Source organism: Patella vulgata, chromosome 3 (assembly GCF_932274485.2).
Source record: "Patella vulgata chromosome 3, xgPatVulg1.2, whole genome shotgun sequence".
Lineage (NCBI taxonomy): Eukaryota > Metazoa > Mollusca > Gastropoda > Patellidae > Patella > Patella vulgata.
The window spans coordinates 60,011,395-60,033,869 of record NC_065881.2 but is presented as its reverse complement, the minus strand read 5'-3'; the positions used below and the strand labels follow the sequence as shown (position 1 = coordinate 60,033,869).

General features: G+C 35.8%; 1 protein-coding gene and 1 non-coding gene across 6 annotated transcripts; one reads left to right on the top strand and one right to left on the bottom strand.

Moving 5' to 3' along the window:
• The first annotated feature begins 489 nt into the window (after nt 1-489).
• LOC126815507 (mitotic checkpoint protein BUB3) lies at nt 490-7,945 on the top strand. The gene is made up of 7 exons (XM_050541189.2): nt 490-630; nt 1,290-1,492; nt 2,482-2,551; nt 3,434-3,585; nt 4,230-4,413; nt 4,870-5,089; nt 5,599-7,945. The coding sequence occupies exons 2-7, from the start codon at nt 1,295-1,297 to the stop codon at nt 5,756-5,758; spliced, it is 984 nt and encodes a 327-aa protein (XP_050397146.1). The 5' UTR covers nt 490-630; nt 1,290-1,294; the 3' UTR covers nt 5,759-7,945.
• Nucleotides 7,924-22,350, bottom strand: LOC126815506 (uncharacterized). 5 transcript variants are annotated; one of them, XR_008787538.1, is made up of 11 exons: nt 22,217-22,350; nt 17,462-17,563; nt 16,622-16,775; nt 16,383-16,502; nt 14,607-14,722; nt 13,981-14,067; nt 13,527-13,598; nt 11,742-11,841; nt 11,314-11,451; nt 10,514-10,596; nt 7,924-9,375 (listed from the first exon to the last, which is right to left on the bottom strand). It is a non-coding gene; the product is annotated as an uncharacterized LOC126815506 (transcript). The 5 variants fall into 5 exon arrangements; XR_007677949.2 differs by lacking the exons at nt 16,383-16,502; nt 16,622-16,775; nt 17,462-17,563; nt 22,217-22,350 and adding exons at nt 14,911-14,995; nt 15,164-15,179; XR_007677947.2 differs by lacking the exons at nt 16,383-16,502; nt 16,622-16,775; nt 17,462-17,563; nt 22,217-22,350 and adding an exon at nt 15,327-15,438.
• Nucleotides 22,351-22,475: the final 125 nt, after the last annotated feature.

The following is a 22,475-nucleotide window of genomic DNA, read 5'->3' as shown; positions in this document are numbered from 1 at the left end:
GCACGAGGCAGCAGACGGGTTAGGCCCAACTTAAAATTGTATTCTCTAGAATATCTGATGACTTTTATTGAACAAATTTATCTTGTACTTTTTTATAAGCACCTTGTTGATATGGATAAAAATAATATGCGCAAGGTCAATGTGTTATATACAGACAATACATTGTTCATTGTTGACTATTTACTGTCAACAAACCAACCCACGTGAGTTTTTCATATTTTAATCTGTAACAAAATGCTATTATAGGAATGGACCAAGTCGCTGATCTTATTTATCGAGTCAACTCGTCCAAACATTATCAGAATTTTAAAAAAAATATATATATATTCTAAGATTGTTTTAGTTGAAAATATTTCTAGGAATATATACTTTTTATATTGAAATTGGTAAATTCAAATGTTTATTATTTCTACAACAAAACTGTTTGGTTTGTAGTCTTTTCCGGCGAGTTGACATAAACTAGGCCAACATCCGCTTTGGCGACTTTGATTCCCATTTTACTTGAAGCCGAGTTCTAGATTTACGGAAAGTAAACTTCCGGTATAGAAAAACTAGAACAATAAAGCGGGAATCGAACTTATTTCGTAAACATATACGTATATATTTCTGTCTATGATCTCTGTATTATAGGTGAGCTTTACAAAAGGTTTATATTTAAGTCCATGCCATTAATTTTTTTAGCCGAACATTTAATGCTGTATCAAACTGGCTTGAAATACGTTATTTGTCGTGTAAAATTTCTAAAATCATCGACGCTACAACTGGCGTTCTCGTTAGTATTGTGCATGACATTGGTATTAAATAATTGGATCAGTCAGATCATATCCATAAATTATGGTCCATATTTGATTCTGTTTGTTTGCTACATCAATTATGACCTGTCAGACTAGTTCAGCTCTGAACGTAGGTATCATTACACTCGGCCTGTACGTTTCAGGGACTGTCCTATTGAATCCTTGGCGAAACTGAAATTGCTTCCCAGTCAATTTTACTGGGCAACCTTTTACTGTTAAACAGTCGCGTGTCAGTCCCTGTGAATGCCTGAACAATATAAATGAACATCTTAGTGAGAAAATAAGACCTTGCTTACATACTGGTCTGGTATGAATGGTCCAATCAATGAAACAACTCTTTACGGTACGCCCTTATCCGACCCACCTTGAATATTGCCATGCTGTCCATTATAAGTACTTCGAAGAGCAACAAAACTGAAACGGCAAAACATTGCAATAAATAATTTGCCTTAGACCCTTAGCATATCTGCTATTTACTTATAATTTCTATTGTAGTTAAAATGACTGATACACCAAGTGAATTTAAGATTAAGGAACCCCCATCAGATGGGATAACTGCTACAAAATTTGGACCAACATCAAGTCAATTTCTACTAGTATCTTCATGGGACACTACTGTTCGTCTTTATGATATTATTGCCAACAATCAGAGAATGATTTATAACCACTCAGATCCAGTTTTAGACTGCTGTTTTCAGGTAATTAAGAGCATGTAGTAGACAGCAGACGCTTTCCAGCTTGTTATTCGAAATAAAAATAAAGTGCTGAGTCTACAGTTTTTATTTCGAATAACAACCGTGGAAATAGGTTGCTATCTGACTTACACATCGACACACACTATAAAGATAATCGCCAAATATCAACCGCTGCTTATTTCTTAGCAAGTGAAATTTAAAGCATGTGGCCATGATTATTTGAGGTTAACATTACTGCAGTAATCAACCTCTAATGACTTTACAGCAGGTTGATACGAGGAATAATCACCATAAAATAAAACCTCAATAGTTGCAATTTGAAATATAGTCTGGATGTATGTTAGTTTAAACAGTTTAATGTTTTGAAGTGAAATCGAAGATTCAATTGCAGTGCACTGATGTAGGAGGTACATGCAGATTGTTCATGTTAAAAAGTGGTGTTTGTTCTACATGTAAATGAATTTGAAATTTATTATTGTTTCTTATTTAATAAATTTGATGTTATCTTTTGTATTCTTTGTAATACCTCAGTAAACAGTTAAATTGGTTTTATGAAAAGGAGAATACAACTTCTAGTTGTTTGAACTGAAGAAAAACATGTGAACATACAACTCTGCCATGTATCAAGTCATCTCCCCTTTTTGTCAGTTATGGAAATTGTAAACCATGTGACAATCCGTAAAGCAAATTAATATTCATTCAAATAGATGGACTTCTATAAATGGATGGACGTCTCCTATAGAATCTAGCATACTACTAATAATCCAGGAGATGCTGGAGCGCCAGAAACTATCTTAAGAACATTTTCATAAAGATTATTTTTCTTTTTGATTTCTAATATTATTTTTTTTAATTAATGAATCTATTGAAAAACCTACTTGTTGATCTGGTTATCAAGATTAAAAAGTTAAAAATATATAACCGAAACTATGTACAAATATTAATTGTAATAAGGCTCTATTCTAAATTTTAAGTATATTTGTTACTTTTAGGATTCTGTTCATTCATTTAGTGGTGGAGTTGATAATACATTGAAAATGTATGATTTTAATACACAATCTGGTAAGTATAATTATTAAAGGAAATATTTCTTCACCACATCATATTTTTGTGGTAGTATTGGTCTTGTTAGAAAGCACAACAATCCCAGAGAACAGGCATGGCCAAACATAGTCGATATTGGACCTGTAGTCTACGAAATGAAATGAAATGGAGTTTAACGTCCTACTGTTCTGCTCCGAACTGGGCTAATGAAGACGGGCATACACCATACAGTGTGCTATGAGGGAAATTTTGCCCGGATAGCTGCACTACAGCCTACTCTTATATCGAATTCCAACTGTCAAGGGATCTTTTACGTGCATGCCACCTCAGTTTTTGGTCCCATCCGAACGACTAGACCGCTGTCCTTGTCAGGACCTCCGTCCTGCATAACTGACAAGGAGGAACCACGCCGGAAAATGTGGCTGAACTTTCTCGGCCAATGCAGGGATCGAACACCCGACCTCCAGGCTGGCGAGCCAGCGTCTTACCCACTTAGCCACCGTGACCCCCTGTAGTCTACGAATATCAGTGGTTCATTCCCATATTTGTAAATGACAAGGAGTAGGTTCTCCACAAATTATTAGATAAAACAAAGACTACATTTATTTGTTTGCTTTTATGATCAAAATAAGTCATGTCTATTCATAAAGGGTGCCTTTTGTCAGGAAAGTTTAAAACAATTCTAATACAATCTGAAATAATTCATGTAGTCAAAGTTAGATGGAAAACCTGAAAACCAACAAGTTATTGCAAATATTGCATCATGTTAATTTAGTTTTTATCTCAGAAAAAATATAAATCCTTACAGTTCACCCAATTGTGGATACTGTCCAAAATTAACCAATAAATCAATTTGACTGTAATGTAAACATATGTTTTATTTTGGCTTGTTTTCTATAGAAACTATAGTAGGAACACATGACAAGCCAATAAGATGTGTAGAATATGGTGGGGATGTTAATGTAGTAGTAACAGGAAGTTGGGATTCAACTGTTAAATTATGGGATCCTAGAACACCTTGTTGTGCTGGATCGTTTACACAACCTGACAAGGTATATACTCACTTTTGTTAATCATATTGATACTTTTGTTAATTTGATTGATATCTTTGTTAATTATATTGATACCTTTGTTAATTATCTTAAAGATAGATTATGGGAGATTCGATAACGATTTGGCAGTTCTCACTATAATAGTTAAAAACTAGATAATGTAAAGGCAATTTGCTGAAAATTTCATTCAAATTGAACCACTATGAACCGAGAACTAAGCAGTTGAAATTTCCGGCTAGCCTTGATCATCATTACTAAAGTCAGTACGATAAACAGCATAATCTCGATTATTCATTTAATCGTTAAATGGCTAAGGAAAGTTATGCAGTAAATCGGCTCATAATCCACTAATGATCGCAGGCTAGCGATGCCATCTAGAGTTGATTATGGTCTGGATAGGTTAATTGATGTCTAATTAATAATTTAGATAACATTTCAGGCCTAAAGAAAGACCTGCAATAGACAAATTTAGCTCTTGCATAATGTATGTTTAATACTTTTGTTAATTAGATTGATACCTTTGTTAATTAGATTGATACTTTTGTTGTTAAATTTTAAAGAACATTGTAATTTCCATATCTAGCGTTCTAGTAATTTTGATATCTTTTTGCTGATACCATGCAAACAATTGATTATAATTATAGGTTTATACACTATCTGTTGCTGGTGATAGATTAATAGTTGGAACTGCTGGTCGTCGTGTCTTAGTGTGGGATCTTCGTAATATGGGTTATGTACAACAACGTAAAGAATCCAGTTTGAAATATCAAACTCGATGTATCAGATGTTTTCCTAATAAACAAGGATATGTTCTTAGTTCTGTAGAAGGTAATTTTCATATTTGATAATTATTTTATCATATTTATAGTTCACAAAAGACTAATATTATCTAAGCTTGCTTTAAGATGAAACCAAAGTTTGTTATCAGATTTTAGAATTTACATTTATAAATATGTTCCTGTCTGAAAGGATGGAGTCTTTAATGTTTTTCATTTCTACTTTTGACATTTTCTGATCTTCTGACAAAATTTGTGATTCTTCTCCCTCAATAACTATTTGCCATGAACAATTGCTTTCATATTTAAGTATTATTGGTCTTTAATGTTTACAACTATAGTTAAATTAAAAATTTATTTGTCTAAATTTCGAAAACCTTTAAAAAAAATTTGTGTTATACAGAAAGATATATTTTTCATGGAAATATTATTTTTTACAGCTTCTTCAGGTCAGGACAAAGAATTGTTTACCAACTAATGTTATATTTGCTATTTTTTCCTTCAATAGGACGAGTAGCTGTAGAATATTTAGATCCTTCACCAGAAGTACAGAAGAAGAAATATGCGTTTAAATGTCATCGTATTAAGGAGAACGGTGTAGAGAGTATTTATCCTGTTAATGCTATAGCCTTTCACAATCAATATAATACATTTGCTACTGGTGGTTCTGATGGCTATGTTAATATCTGGGATGGTTTCAACAAGAAACGACTTTGTCAGTTCCATAAGTAAGTATACAGTGTAACAACCTGTTCTTATGTTAAAAGATGTTTTTTATAAGCTTACAATTCTTCTCTTGTGTCTATCTCTGAAAATTCTTTACTAATTCCAGTTCGTGATATCCACCTTCCAAATACAATGGCTAATTCAACCTTTGCTTTCATGAACTAGTATTTGTGTTTTAACTGCGGATTGGTGCGAGGCAATGACAGGCTACAATACAAATCACTGCTGTACATGCAAATGAAATGCATTATTAAAGTGTACATGTAATGTCTCTATACCTTGGTTAAATTTGCCACATAAGTTCAGAATTGTACATCAATATTTTGTGGATCTGCTGTCCCAGACAGTGAAACCATTGTTGTCTACTGCAATGCTTAATGTTGTCTAATTGTTTAAGAAATAATTATCCTTTTATTGATCATTTATGAATTATGAATACAAAGTTATATTTTTCAGTGGTTTGTTTGTTTCAAGAAACCTATAAATATGCTATGTTGTTATATTTTATCAGATATCCCACCAGTATATCATCCCTGGCCTTTAGTAATGATGGATCAGTACTGGCTATTGCTTCATCTTATATGTTTGAGAAAGGACAGTTAGACGAAACACCAGAAGATGAAATCTTCATCCGAAACGTCAGCGACCAGGAAACAAAACCAAAATCTTGACTAGCAATGTCTTAATTTCATATCATTCATCAACACATTAAGTCAGAATATTGTATAAATGGGAAGGTTTGAGATATAAATTCATGTAAAAAAGTGTATATTTTCATTCAATTACTATTACATTTTCATCCAATTACCATTACATTTTCATCCATTTATCAATATTGTAGTTTAGTATGAAAGAACATAAGTTAAACTGAATGAAGTTCTAAATATTTTGAAAATAATTATTTAAAGAAATTTATTCTTGGGTTGAGTTAAGATGGAGAAGAGGAACCAAAACATTCAAATTTGTGATAGTGAATAATATTTGTCTCAGGTTTCTATTTGGGTTGCTAGACTTCACCTGATGGCATCATGGAATTATACAATTAACTGTTGTACTTTATGAACATTGATAAAAACAAGCTGTGAAGTCGTTTGTGTCATTATCAACTCCTAGTAAATTAAAGGGCATATGGTTCTATTTTTTGGAAGCATAAATAGGTCTAAAAGCACATATTAATTTAATATGAGTGTATATATAAAGTGATTAATATTCAATTTAAAAAAAAAAATTGTAAGTTCTAATCAATTAGTGAAATACTAAACAGTCCAAAAATGAATGACAGTCGTTTACGCCTGCTTCGACTGTCCTAAACGTTTTTTTTTATTATTATTGTATCATTTGTGAATCAGCCATTACTATTTACTGTCGCATTGTAATTTAGGATATGTTTTTCTGTGTTCATTGATTTTACCCCAAACAATATGTACATGACTGGTGTACCATATTTTAAAATGTTAATTGTGTCTTAAATATTGGATATTAGGATCCCACATTTTCACGGCAACATAACAACATCAATATTGATTAAAAGGGATCAATATTCAATTCTAATTTGTGTTTTTAATTTCGAATATTATGGAAAATATTGAGTTAGAGACTTTAATTCTGTCAAAATTTGTCGGAAAATCAAAGTGTTAATTATTGTTAAAAGATGTTTTTATTATTAAATGCAATGTACATTAAATATATTAATGATTATATTTAAATTCTTTGAAGTTATGCATATACATGTATGCATACCACATAGTGGACCCTTTATTATTAAGAGGGCTGTAACATTTTGCAGTTTATAGAAACCCTGGAGAAAAGGTTGGATAGGTTACCCCCCTTCTTGACATATATAAACATGGGATGGAACTTATAACTTGCATAAATGACTGACCTAATAATCATCCACATAACTTGTGATAGATTTACTTCTCGTTCCCCCTCGCCTGTAATATAATCCTATTTGATAGACCCATGAACACACCTGATTAATCATACTGCACACAGTGATTCATCTACTTCATACCTGGAGAACACCTATTCTCTCAACGGCCGGTATCATTGTCTTTCGCAATTTGTGTGGAGTAAGCACCGCTATGGGGTCTAGCAACTATTTGTTTAGGCTTAAATTTACTTATGCTGTCGAGCCTCTTTATCAGAAAATCGCCCAAAGCCAGACATACACTGTCAGATTTGGTTGAAATCAGTTCTTTTGGAGAAGAAAGACAAACACGCACAAAAGGAGCCGAACCTATCATAATCGATCCCTGTCGTGTGTCGGTCCGCAACAGTGCTGGTGAACTTCATTAGAACCAAACGAAGGGGCATCACAGAAGAATGTGCTGACGTTCATCAAGTTGATTAGTGGAACATGCCTAAATTAGCACCGTTTTTTTTCAAAAAAATTGACCAAGGGGGTGTGGGACAGGGTGAAAAATATAACTACCTATTATATAAATTATTTATTCAATCAATAATAGATTTGTGTATTAAAAAAATTGTACAAAATGTAATTACTACAACTTATTGCTTCTTAACTAATATTGTATACCTAAGCACTAATTCTAATACTGTAATACAATAATAATAAATGGTACATATTAAAACAAAAGATTCAGCATTAGTTAATTGTAGATATCATAATTTGAAAAAAATATAGCCGAATTTCTTCTTTAATTTTTCTTCTATAGATCAGTCACAGCTTTTTGGTAAAAGGACATTTCATGAAAGAAGTTTTCATTTCAAAAAAATATCCTCTTGAATCATTCATGTTGGATCCGATTACAATACATGTATATTAATTACTGATGAAAATTATAGAATCCATGCATATTCAAAGAATTTATTATTAAAATTTAGCTCGACACACATTTAATTGTTGGGTTTTTTTGGTACATTTAAATGAAGTTACATTGTATTCCTTGTCGCTGTAATATGAGTCCCAGTTGTGTGGAGATCTTTTTTTCCGAATTTGTTCGCGTAATTATCTACTAATATATTTCGAGTTAATTGCTATATACAGTGCGGTCCTCCCGCATTTACTATTGGATCCCAGTTTGGGTCTTTTAGATGCTGAAGCTATACAGTCTAAAGTTTGAATTTCAGTTTTCCACAAAGCTATACCGTCTAATGAGCCTAATACAGTCTCACAAATTCCGTCTCTAATGTGTGGGCTTCAAGCTAAACCTTTTTAAGTATTATAAGCTTACTGCAGATTCACAAATTCATCTAGATACAGTATTAGCTCCAGTTTTGCGCAAAGCTATACCGTCTAAGTATGAACTTACTATTTAGACCCACAAACTCCTCCCCCAGTCGCTATACCATCTGAGCCTCCGTTTTCCGGAAAGCTACATCGTCTACATGTAAGTATAACTTACAACAAATTCCACCCCTTTTGTCACTATACCATCTAAAGTATGAGCCATACCGCCTAATTATGAGCTTACTACGGACTCAAAAATTCGGTCTCTAACGTATGAGCTACAATTTTCCGCAAAGCTATACCGTCTAAGTATGAGCTTACTACAGACTCACAAATTCCATCTCAGTGGCTATACCATCTAAGTATGAGCTCTCAATACGTATCAGATCTTTTATGTGTAAAAAGCTATACCGTCTAAGTATGAGCTTTAAACTAGATCTCGATCTTAATTAAGTTATGAGCTATACCTTCTAAGTATGAGCTCAGTTTGTGAACAGACATATTTACCTTAAAATACGTAACTATACCATCTAAGGATGAGCTACTAAAACACCAAGTACAGATAATGAGTTAAAAGTGGTGCTGGAAATATCAAATCTTTTGAGGGTGAATTTCACCAAATTTCACTTGAACCAATGAAGTTTGCTACAAAATGTATACTATAGGGTTTTGTGTGGATTAGAAATAACTCTAAGCCTGAACTCTTGTTTGAGATTTAACAATAATCGGTTGTTATAATACCGCACTGATGTGTATTTCTGTAAAGTAAAGGTCGCACTGCAAAATTTTCGAAATCCCGATTATTTGTTAAACAGTCCACAAGAAACAGACTGTGTTGAATATCAAGTGGCTTCTTACGTACGAAAATTTTGTTTGGAAGATAAGTTAATCTGTACAAAACGTGTTAGTGTTCTTGTTGGTATTGCTGTCTGTTCTGGTTGATTGCTTTAAATCCAAAGCAACTATGCCATCTTAGCATGAGCTACGGAGTGTAACATCAGATTAGTTCACGACTATCAGACATATGAGGGCAATGGACAACCCAAGTACAGCCATAATATGGACGAATAGGACGAATTTCTTTATTCCAATATTCTGAAAGATTTTAAAAGGAATACGTTTAATATCAGGAATATGTGCACCGTGTAAACATAAACTTGAACTGTGCAAGGCTAAAACAGACCAATTAAAATCACAACACGAAATGCTTTTAATCTGATCAGATTAAGTTTTGTTAACTTTATACTTCCTTATAAGGCTAGGCCCATTTCTTCAACTTACTGGGGGGAGGGGGTCACGTGGCTAAGTGGGTAAGACGCTGGCTCGCTAGCCTGGAGGTCGGGTGTTCGATCCCTGCATTGGCCGAGAAAGTTCATCCCGATTTTCCGGCGTGGTTTCCCCTTGTCTGTGATGCAGGACGGAGGGCCTGACAAGGACAGCTGTCTAGTCGTTCGGATGGGACGAAAAACCGAGGTCCTGTGTACAAATTGGCGTGCACGTAAAAGATCCCCTGGCAGTTGGAATTCTATATAAGAGTAGGCCGTAGCGCCGCTGCCCGGGCAACATTTCCCTGTTAGCACACTGTATGGCGTATGCCCGTCTTCATTAGCCCAGTTTAGGAGCAAAACAGCAGGACGTTAAACCCCATTTCATTTCATTTCATTTCAACTTACTGTGGACGGCCCCTTTCTCCAGACTGCATTTGTCTACTTTTTAGCAATCCGATTAAAATACAGATCTACATTTCGTTTCGTTTTTTTATACTTTCGATGGCCTACACTACGTGAAGATCTGACAAATTGTATTCACAGGTCGTGTCAGGGGTCGTGCGAGTGGCGTTTGACCCTATGACGTCAGACATTAATTAATCAGCGTTGACGTTTCTAGTGGTTTACCCACAATTCCGTGCATGGCACGCCAAGAAGTCGCCGTAACAGACCGTTTCATTGGCTTATCTCTTACTTCAACCAAAACGCCGGTAATATAACAACTCTTCCAGATCCAGATGTTTGTCTTTTCTTTCGGTTTTACGGGGTATGAACATTTTGTTGATGCTATGCTCATTGCTCGAAATGACAATTATATATTTACTTAGATTTAGCGGTTGATAACTGCATTGACAATTACATACTTATAGAGATCTAGAGGTGTTGTTAGATCAAAATTATTTACTTACTCAACTTCAGTGTTTAAGGGGTTCTTTTTTTTTTCGATATTTAAAGTACATACTTACAGTGGTAGGGGAAGGGTTTGGCTTTGTCTTTGTTTTTTCCGGAGCATCGACCGCAGTCATCTCTAAGTCTATAGCTTGACTATCTGTAAAGATATTACAATAGTCTATTATTTAAGATTCGTAAGTTATCGCAAGCAAAATAATATGAAGCACGAAAAAAGAAATATTATCTATAAAGTTTAAAGTAAATGAAGACGAAATGCCGGCATTTCAGTGATATTTAAGGTAATACGGTGAGAAATTAATTGAGCTTTAAAAAGTAAATTATTTCCTTAAAGATACATTCCCACAAAAGTATAGTAATTTTGGTATATATGGAAAGTAGAGATATCCAATCTCGCTAGAAAAACACTGGATTCCCTGAAAAACACCCATGGCGCGCATACAGGACAAAAATGTAAGTGCTTCCCTAACCGGCAATCCGACGATTAGACATGGCTTCTCGAGTGACGTCAACGGTTGCACGCGAAGATTGTTTGATTTCTCAGCGTTTGTGAGCGCTTGATGTATATGTTGATAAACTAGATTTATGAGATAAAAACCACGGAAAAAGACGTGGGCAATGGATAATCCGGGAATTTAATTAGGCTTCGATATTCATAATAAATGGACATCAATGAAAGAACTCCGTCGGCTTCGCACCCGTTGCTAAGTACCGCGTCAGCCAAGTCACGTGACACACATATTACCTCTTTTAATATATATTTTTATAGCAGGGGTATCCCCTTGCGAATATAATGTTTGGGAAGGATTTGAAAGAAAATTCAAATGGCTAAAATATGACTGAAGGGATCTCTTACCATGTCTTGGGATATATGGGATTAGTTCCATTAGTATATAGGCTAGAGATACCCACACAGCATACGCTGTCAAAATATGTAGACTTGATTCTGGTAGCTCCAACTTGCTTAACTGGACACCAAAAAATATGCAAATAACTGAAATATAAAAATTAAAATTCATTCGTTTATAATCTTTAAAACACCATAAATAAGTAAGCACGTTCTAGCAATTACCTATGTTAACTATTGAAATATGTTCTTACCCTAGAAAAGTTATTGTTTACTTTATCTTTGGTTGACATATTACAAATCAATTATTGCCCAGTGATCTTACTTGATCTGCCAGTTCGCGGAACAAAATTCGAAGCAATCTGCTGGGCGTACATGTCAGAATTCGATTTCAGGAGTTTCTAGTGTCATTGGTAGAGTATCATAACCGCGTTTACCTGCTAGGACATAAGAGCCGGTGCCAACAGCAAAATGAGCCCTGTTAAACAATGGTCTGTACGGAGTGCCTGGACCAGTCCTAAAGTACGACATAAAAGCCTGGAATAAAGATTCATAAATGAGTTAGCATTATTGTTTATTACATTATATCTTTTTAAATCTTATTTATGATATTATTTAATTACTAACAGAGGAAAACTTTTTATTTCGAATTATGATTCAATCGACAGTGCTACATATAAACGCTCTACTCTTGGTAAGGATGAAATTATATCCAATCACAGATCTGTAATCACTTTATTTGGTACTCCGTGTGGATCTGCCCTTGTTATATTGGATACCTAAACTACATAAAAATCCATAAAAGCAACGTTTTATAGCAGGTTTTTCATCCCGTTGTTCCACATAACCACTTTCAAAAGTATTGACATCCCTACTAACGACAGTTAAAGAGGGTATTCAAACATACTGTGACAAAATATACTCTCGTAGTGGTATTAATCAAATGTGGATATTAAAAAGTTCCAAACAATTATTTGATGGTTTGCAATCCAGATCACTTGCTTCAGTCTTATCTATACAAACGTTTGACTTTTCTACTTTGTACACTAAAATTCCCCATACTAAATTAAAAGCTCGGTCAAAAGACATTATTCACAGTGTTTTTTCATCTAAATCAGGAACTGTTAGATATCAATATTTAGTTGTTTATTACAATTCCACATATTTTGTTAAGAACCATATAGTGATTCCAAAAATAAATTCATCGCCAACAAGATCATTCAGATGTTGGATTTTTTAATTGATAATATCTTTGTTGAATTTGGAGGGGAAATATATCAGCAAGATTAGTGGTAGGTATCCCCATGGGCACCAGCTGTGCACCTTTGCTTGCTGATTTGTTTCTATATTCTTACGAAGCCGATTATATACAGGCACTCGTAAAAACAAATAAACGATCAGTCAGACATTTTAATTGCACTGATCGATATATCGATGATATTCTATCACATAATAACCCCAAATTTAGTGATTATGTAGAATTCATATATCCTGATGAGCTCGAAATTAAAAATACTACTGACAGTGACAATTACTCTTCTTACTTGGATCTGCGTCTCGAATTTGACAATTGCCATAAATTGAGTGTTAAATTGTACGATAAACGTGATGACTTTGATTTTCCGATTATTTACTTTCCATTCATTAGTAGTAACATTCCAATATCACCAGCTCATGGAGTGTTTGTGTCTCAGCTAATTCGTTACGCGAGAGCTTGTTCCTTTTATTCTGATTTTTTTCAGTAGATCGAGGCATTTGTCATCTAAGCTTCAACTACAGGGATACTTGCACACTAAACTTACAAAAACCTTTAAAAAGTTTTATGGCCGTCATATTGACTTGATTGGTAAATATAACATGTATCTTCCGGCTATTATTCCAGATATATTTAATTGACGCGTATACTATCTCCCTGATTTTGTCTACCACATCGTTAACACTGTTCATCACGTGCATTTTTCATACGGATGGTCCATTGGCCAATCACGCTATTTTACCGAGATTTCGTCTTATGCTTTGGATGCAGTTATGTCGGGTGCGGCGCCAGGCAGGGTAAGCTTACTCTTCCGGACACCTGTTACCACTGTTTGTCGTGTATTTTGTACACGGTGAACTGACAATTTGCTGATTACACCATTTTGCCTATACCATTTTTTTAGGACTTCGAATTTTGTCTAATGGTTTGGATTGTTCGTACTTGGTTTTATTTTATTTTTACTTACATTTCCGTAAACCATAATAGTCACTATTATTCCAATTATAGGATGAGCTTTCTTGTAATTGTCGCCAATAATCTATAGCAAAAGAAATAACAATGTAGCACGTAAATGCTGAATAGTGTAAGAATGCTCTGAAGAGAGTAACATTTTGATTTGGGCCAAACTAAAGTACTGAGGGTGGGTTTTCACAAAAAAATGAGTAATGTTCGGTACGATTAAATTTCTAATTGAAAAGATTAAACGCAAATTGGCATGTTTACTAATATCTTTGTTTAATACTTAGATCTTTATTTTGAACAACGAAATGAAATGGAGTTTAACGTCCTATTATTCTGCTCCTACATGAAGACGGTTATTTTGAACAAGTGGGTAATAAATCATATCTGTTGAATCCCGATCATTGGATTCCAATGGGCTTTCGGAAGATCAAAACACAGTAATTTCAAATGAAACTCACTTGGCTGTAACCTTTATTATCGATAAATACCAAAATAAAACCAATTGACGAAATCAATAATGTTAAAACCATACTCCAACGATGAATCTGAAAATACATTACAAATTGATCATGAAAACCAAACCGATCGTTTACAATGTGGTAAAGATCACTTCATGAATATAATCAAAGTTGAAAGGATCCAAAACTATTTGATTAGGTCAGAATATAGTTTGGAATTAGGTGAATATAATTTGTTGTTACAGATGGGACAAGTTCAAAATAAGATTAAATATTTGTTTGTAACCATTAAGCAAAAGACACCTTATTAACCTTATTTAATTTCAACTTCACTTTTGGCTTCCTGTGTTGACGGCGGAACACACACACTCGTATTTCTCAACAACAGCTATTATCTTTCAACGGAGACAGATTGTCACCTCTGACAATAACTGCATTACAATACAATGAAATGAACAATTTTATTAAAAATTTGTGATCTGTATCGAAACGTTTTAGTCATTTTAAATATATATTTTAGACAAGGGAAGAATTATTATACCTATCCCATACCACCGATTCCTTTCAGTCGGAGGCTGTCTGTAACGCGCGACTTGAAAATATATTAAATAATATTGTAAGCTTACCTGAATCCATACCTTCTGACCACCAAGAGATGAGTTCGGCCAGAAAGGTTTCAAATACCGAGCTGTTATCAACCCAATTGCTGCACTAACCATCCAGGATATGACCATAAGAATTCCTGACAAAATCGCAGAAAGTTCATTCAAAATTAGTGAATCTAGTTTTGCTATATTCCAACGATTCTTAAATCGCATTGCTGGATCTCAATGCCAAAGCGGATGTCAATCCTCATGTAAACCGAAATATCATAATCTACTCTGCGAGCAGTTAGGCCTATCTAGATTATTACAGGATGATATGACTTACGCTGAAGCCAACTCGACAGTTAAGTTTCCAATGCTTTTACCCAAATACATAACGTTACCACGTTGACGAAGTAATTCTATGACCTCTATAAAATAAAATGTCGATGGTATAAAACACTATATTATATTTGTATTGGGTGCAATATTTCAGCTGACCAATCTATTCAGTCATACTGAAGTTTGTATCCAAGGAAGTCGAATATTATATAGAATATACTAAAATTAAAAGATGAGTACTTTGTAATACACCATACCATGATTGGATAGCGCGCTGTAACCACAGGCACTTGAATGGGTTAAAATAAAACTTCTTACTACTGCTTGACTATATATTACAGTATATAGAAGTTTTCTCACCCGCCATGTTGTTTTCACGTGTTCAAGACATTTCGTCTGCTATCATTGCACAATACTCACTAGTTCTAATATTTCCTGTCGTTTTTATTGCCAACGAGACTTTATTTGATCATTATACACCTTCCAATGTAATTGAAGCGTGATCATTTGGTTATTCATATCTTCGACGGACCGGAAGTAAGACGAAATGAGGTTTTAAAACGACGTCATGTTGGGGAAGCCCTGATTTTTGATTGGTCGAGGCGTGTTACTAAAACTAAAATTCGGGGTGGGGGCATATCTCTCGGGTAGACTGGTAAAGTGATAAAAAATTAATATATTTTTGGGGAAAAAAATATTTTGCCCTTTAGTCGGCAAAAATGAAGTGCCCGAAATAAAGAAATAAACCGGAGATCTCCGATCAAGTTTTGGCCGATATCTGCTATAACAGATTTTTCAAGCATCGATCATTATAAAAATGTAATTGTTTCATCAATTTTTCAGAAACCGTTATTTTTTTTTAACTGACTAATAAATTTAGAATATTAAAAATCAGTGTAAAAAACCAGTGTCTAGTGCCACTTTATAACTTCAAAGCTTGACATTTTTCACCCGACAAACACGCATGTTTGTGTTTTGGTGCATTCTGGATCACCCAGTCCCTTGGCAAATTTCGAGTAACGGATAGGTTTATAAAGGGACTGGGTGATACAGACTGCTACAAACAAAAGCAAAAGGGAATTCCTCTGAACTCAGTTCGTCTTACTTCCGGTCCGTCGAAGATACGAATAGCCAAGTGATCACGCTTCAAGTTTGATTTGTAATTAATAATGCTGTAAAATGATAAATTTAATTACATTGGAAGGTGTATAATGATCAAATAAAGTCTCGTTAGCAATAAAAATGACGGGAAATGTTAGAACTATTGAGTATTGTGAGATGATAGCAGACGAGATGTCTTGAACGCGCGAAAAACAACATGGCGGGTGAAAAACGTTCTTTAAGTCAAGCAGTAGTAAGAAGTTTTATTTTAATCCCTTCAAGTGCCTGTGGCTGTAACCCCCTACACACCCCACAAAACGTACACGCATAAAAAAAACTCTTATGAAGGAATAGTTTATTGAAACTAATACAAACCATGAGCTTTCATAAGTGGATATTTAGTCGTAACCATTCCATTATCAGAGACTTTCTGAATATCAATAGGGCCATCTGTTGACCATGTCAGAGAATCAACATGGTCGCTTATTCCGAAATCTGCAATTAAATTTAAAAAATACCGTGTCAGTTTCAAAGTAATAATAGATGAGTTACTTTAGATTACGCCTTGCCTAACACTATCGTCCCCAACAAAGCAATATTGCTAGGAATCTTACCTGCACGGGAATTTCCATAAGTAGCCAACAAATACCAATCGTCATTTAGATCAAAGACCTTGTCATTTCCCTTCACGCTCTTCTCTCGTGTTAACTTGCACTTTAATACACCATCTTCAAAACTAGCTGATTGAAGAACCATACCAATATTAGGCTACAAAACATAAATTAATAACAAGATTTATTTAAGGGGCATTATGTAAGTTTTAGATAAAGAGCTGACCGTTCTCGCTATAATATTTCAAAAATACATAATTATGAATATATAGAAAATTTCATTCAAATTACTTTTTGAGCTAAGTTAACAATGGTTGTAAATTTGACAAGATGTGTGCATTGATCGTTACCGCCGTTCTGGTCATTCGAGTCTAACCGTGCTGAACCGTGCTAATCTACTAAAAATCGGGACCATCCGATGGCATCGGGGGTTGTTTATGGTCTTGTCATGTTAATTAATGTCAAATTAATAATTTATAAAACATTTAAGGTGCATTCGGTCACTGTGACGTCACTGGCGTCTGAGGGGATTAAGAGTGTTTTCGATAATTGGCAAAGTCGTTTTTAGGGAGGTCTATTTTTACGACTTTGAGTGAAGATAACTGAATTAATTTCTATCAGATTGGTGTGAACTTGCCGTAAAGTTGATATAGTAACCATTGGCTACCCGTATCAAAAAGTTCCCAAGCCAATCTTATGTGCACTTTAAGTAATATCTGTTTAACTAAAAACAATTTAAATTAACTCGAACGGATGACTTTACTTCAACCACACTTTTCTAGCGGAAAAACGTCACAGATGTTCGACTACGTTTTTCATGTAACAGTATCCAACTTAACTTACATTTTCAAGTCGCCTGTTTCGTTTGGCAGTTTTATCATTAAACGACTGAAAGGCTTTCACATTACCATCTACAGACACGCATTCAATAACACTGTCATCACCCTAAAATATTGAGAAAAATTGAGCTGTATCATATGAACTTTCTCTGCATTGGCCGAGAAAGCTCATCCAGATTTTCCGGCGTGGTTTCCCCTTTTGATGCAGGACGGAGGGTCTGACAAGGAAAGCTGTCTATTCGTTCGGATGGGACGAAAAACCGAGGTCTCGTGTACACATTGGCGTGCACGTAAAAGATCCCTTGACAGTTGGAATTTGATATAAGAGTAGGCCGCAGTGCCGCTGTCCGGGCAAAATTTCCTTCTTAACACACTGTATGGCGTATGCCCGTCTTCATTAGCCCAGTTCGGACCAGAACAGTAGGACGTTAAACTCCATTTCATTTCATTTCTTTTTGCCCGAAAAATGATAATATATGACTGAAATGTTTACATTGACTGAACTGATCGCATAGTGTATTATTCATCATCACACCTAATTAATAATTATCGTTTACAAGTATCCAGTTTGAGTTTGAGAACTAGACACCCAGAATCAAATTCACAATTTTGGGATTTTCTAAAACTCTGAACTTGTTGGGAATTGCACCACCCAACCTACGGCCAGGATCGTACGTCTATGGTTACAAAGTGAAAGATCCCTTTATGACTTTAAGAGTATGCAGAGAGAGGAGTTACTCATAGGCGTGGTCTTTTACCTATATCAGATATTTGCTGAATAAAAACAATGTATACAAACAATATGTGTAGGATAAAGCACGAGACTGAGGTTATGCTGGGGAAAGAAAGACTGCAGAAAATAACCAGAGAAAAAGAAAAACAAAGGCCGGTAGTTGAGGACTTTATCTTGCTTATAAACCGTCTATGTTTAGATGTACGAAAAATGAGAATATCCCAGAATTCCCATAAGAAAAACCTTAGATCATGTTTTCTTATGGAAAATAACCCTACCCTGGTAGAATAACCTGTTACAGGTTTAAAGAAAAACTTTCAGAAGAATAACCCCAAATATCCAAAGCCTTCCCCGACATTCAGACCTCAAGTTATTCCGGGCATAGAATATACCCCAAAGATCAAAGAGATTTACCGTTACAGGTTTATAAAGTGTGGTATGACATGTCATCAAAACAGCTCCCGTAGGATGCTAAAATTGATTTTTTTTGTTGTTTTGGTTTGATTAGGGACCAAGCTATCCAAAAATGATGGGGTTCAAATTTTCCCACCTCTTTTTGAAATCGGGACCCTCTGAAGGAGAACAATGGCTATCTCGATCCGCCAATAATGGTTGGATTTTTCATGATCTGAAGTCCATTCTCGTGTTTTTTCATCATGCCGACCACATCTATGATACACTTTAAGCGATTGGAAGTAGTTTTTATTGACTTTCGATGGGGAATACCAATATCCGGTGTCAAACTCAGACTGATTTCAGCCAATAATCTTTAGATTTTCATGATCTGAAGTTCATTCTGTTTTTTTCCATCATGCCGACCCCATCTATGATAAACTTAAAGCGAATGAAATTAGTTTCCATTGAATTCCGGTGGGAAATACCAATTTGATATCAAAAACAAAAACAAATCATAACAAGCCAGAAGTCCCCAGAAACGAAAACAACGAAATTCCTATCTTGGAAGTAAATACGCAGTCCACTACAGCAGCGATGCATCATCCTCGTCCCCTTGCACACTCCTGGTCATATTGGTACGCTCCCTATTAAAACCCTTGCAGAGAGATGTACAAGGTCGACCATTATTCCGGAAACTGCACCGCCCCGTGCAGCCTGTTTTACAACAACTTTCTGTTAGTTCAGCTGCCAGCCACTTTGTTCAATGGCAGGAATGTTCGCGGATCTGGTCACGTGCGACTTGACGCGCACAGCTGTGTAATTCACCAATTCAGTAATTATCACGCCTTCGAAAAGTTCTTAAAACAGTTGATTACAGAGTCGTCACCATCAAGCTTATGACATTCACAAAACTTACCTCCCTAGTCAGCACCGAAAGGTTGTGAAATCTATAAGACCTTGACACTTGTACTTCCAAAATGATACGTAGTCGTTTTATCACATGTATCTCTCTGTATTTTACGGCCACTGCAGTGACCTCGAGATACAAAGTCTAGGAGAATTGTGAGGACATCACTATAAACTACAGATGCAACGGAATTCAACCAGCATGAAGTCGATTCGCTTGGTGAATGGCTCTTGTAGGCCAGGGAGATTCTGCATGTTTGATGATTTCTTCATACCTTGACGTACAGCCATAGCATAAATGATGATAACATTGGGTGGTGTATCAACGAGCCTAGCATATGACACTAGTTGAGCCTCTGCTTCTTCAACAGCATATCCAAGCATGTTTGATACAGCAAAGGCTATACCACACAAGGTTCTCGTCATTGAGAAACTCTTAGAACTTGCATCTGTAGCTGAGAGTTACTGGCGGAAAGCACGTGTTTGGTCACGTGGACGCCGATGCCCTCACAATTCTCATGGACCTTATCTCCCGAGGTCGTCTAGGTATTCGCAGTCATCTCAGGTTTGTAACTGAGAAGGCCGCAAAACACAGAGATCGAGAGATAGAGGTGATCGAGGGAGTGCGTGTCATTGGAAGTCATAAGTCTCAAGGTCTGATTGGACTTCGCAACTTCTCTCGTGCTGATTGGAGAGGTAAACGTTTGGGCATCACAAACAAAACAATTAAGGGCTGGTGCATACATGAAGCTTGATGGTGATGACCCTGTTATCATCTGTTTCAAGAAGCTTGGAGAATGTATCATCTCAGCTGAGCTGGTGAAGGGTGACTTGCCTTCGCAGGTCAAGGAATTGGAGAGATTTGCTGCCAAGTCTACTCTTCATCTGTTCCATTAAACTTACCAGCACTTAGTTGGCAATTGTTCAGTTCAGAAAACTTGGAGGGAGAGATGCTTCCACCTACTCGTGCTGCAATGTTGCCCCATATCTCAGGAACAAAGTACATCGCGACACGCGACAAGTCGTACCTAACCAGATCCCTGAACCTTCCTGCCATTTAACGAAAGCGCCTGACAGTTGGACAAGAGCATTTATGTTCCTGTGCAGAATCTTGATCTGCCTGCCCATCGTGCTGTAATTGAACTCACAGAATGTGGTTGTAAAACAGACTGCACGGGGCAATGCAGTTGCCGCAAAAAATAACTGATGTATTTATTTCCAGTTAGGATGTTTCGTTTCTGGCGAAAGATTATCAGCTGAAATCAATCCGAGTTTGACACCGGAAATTGGTATTGCCCACCGGAAGTCAATGGAAACTACTCCCATTCGCTTTAAGTAAATGATAGATGGGGTCGGCATGATGAAAAAAAACAGAATGAACTTCAGGTCATGAAAATCCAAAGATTATTGGCTGAAATCAGTCCGAGTTTTACACCGGAAATTGGTATTCCCCACCGGTAGTCAATGAAAACTACTTCCAATCGTTTTAAGTGTGTCAAAGATGGGGTCGGCATGATGAAAAAAACACGAGAATGGACTTCAGATCAAGAAAATCCAACCATTATTGGCGGAGATAGCCATGTTCTCGTTCAGAGGGGTCCCGATTTCAAACATTCCCCTCAAAGAAGGGCCATAGGGTCGGAAAATTTGAACCCCAACATTTTTGGATAGCTTAGTCCAACATCAACCCAAAACAACAAAAACATAATAATCAATTTAAGCATACAAATCCTACGGGATGATATGTCATTCCACACTAAGATGAACAATCACTGATCAATTTCATAGGCGTACGGGCTCGATTAATGTTGGGAGGGGGCAGAAACTGAAATACCCGAAAAAAAATTCGGGTTGCTGACGCCCCCCCCCCCCCCCCCCACACACACACGAATATTTGAAAAATTGGACTGCCACAAATGCATTTTCCTGCTATCAGTCAGTGAATACAGCAACTTCAAAGTGGTCTAATATAGCCTAACTTAGGTGGGGGACTCGAATTCTCATGAACCAGTCAATCATTTACAGTCCACGAAGAGGGGTCCATCGTGGGAAAATTTTGAAAATTTAAATGCCGCAAACGCGTTTGCATGCTATTCCAGCCCATGAATACAGCAACACACTTCAATGTGATCCAATATAGTCTACCTTAGGTGACTGACCTGAATCCCAAACAATCAATCAATCGTCGCGGGGAATAGCAGTAACTTCAAAGTTTACAATCGTATTGCAGCCGAAATCCCACTCTATGCCGATTTCAATTCCAACCATCCAATCAGACTGTTGGAGCTGCATTCACAAAACATAATCGATGCACGAAAAATGTCGCACAAAGTAGAGTGGCTCCAGACAATCCATAGTCAATTCAGTACAAATTTGTGGTATTCAATTAAAAAAAAGGAAAATTAATGTTTTATTAGATTTCGGGCACTTTATTTTGCTAACTAGATGAAATAATAATTTTTGTTTTCACTTTAATCGTCTGCCCGAAAAGTCCCATTGCCCGAAAGTTAGGAGGACAGCTGACCCCATGCCCCCCCCCCCCGGCTCGTACGCCTATGATACATTTACTGTTCATGTGATATTGTAGCTAATACAAAATCTGTTTCTTTATTTTATATAGCATTCTTTATAAAAAGAATCTCGGATTCTTTAAAAAAGACAAATATTTGTTTTAAAAGTTGAATTAATGGATATTTTGAAAGACAGAGAGAAAATGTTTAATACCATTAATATATCGTCAGATAAAGCTATTGCCGTCCATTTATTTAATTCATTACCAAAAACCATTTCCAACGCCATCTCTATCTTATCACCAACATCTTTCCATGTAAACATGAAATTGCAGCCAGATGCGTCACAATTACCAAAGCATCCGATATCTTTACCACAACCTTCTGGTTTAACAAACTTGTTTACCTATTGATTATAAACCCAAACAGGTCATTAAGATTACATGTATCATTTTATTTTTTAACGATACTTC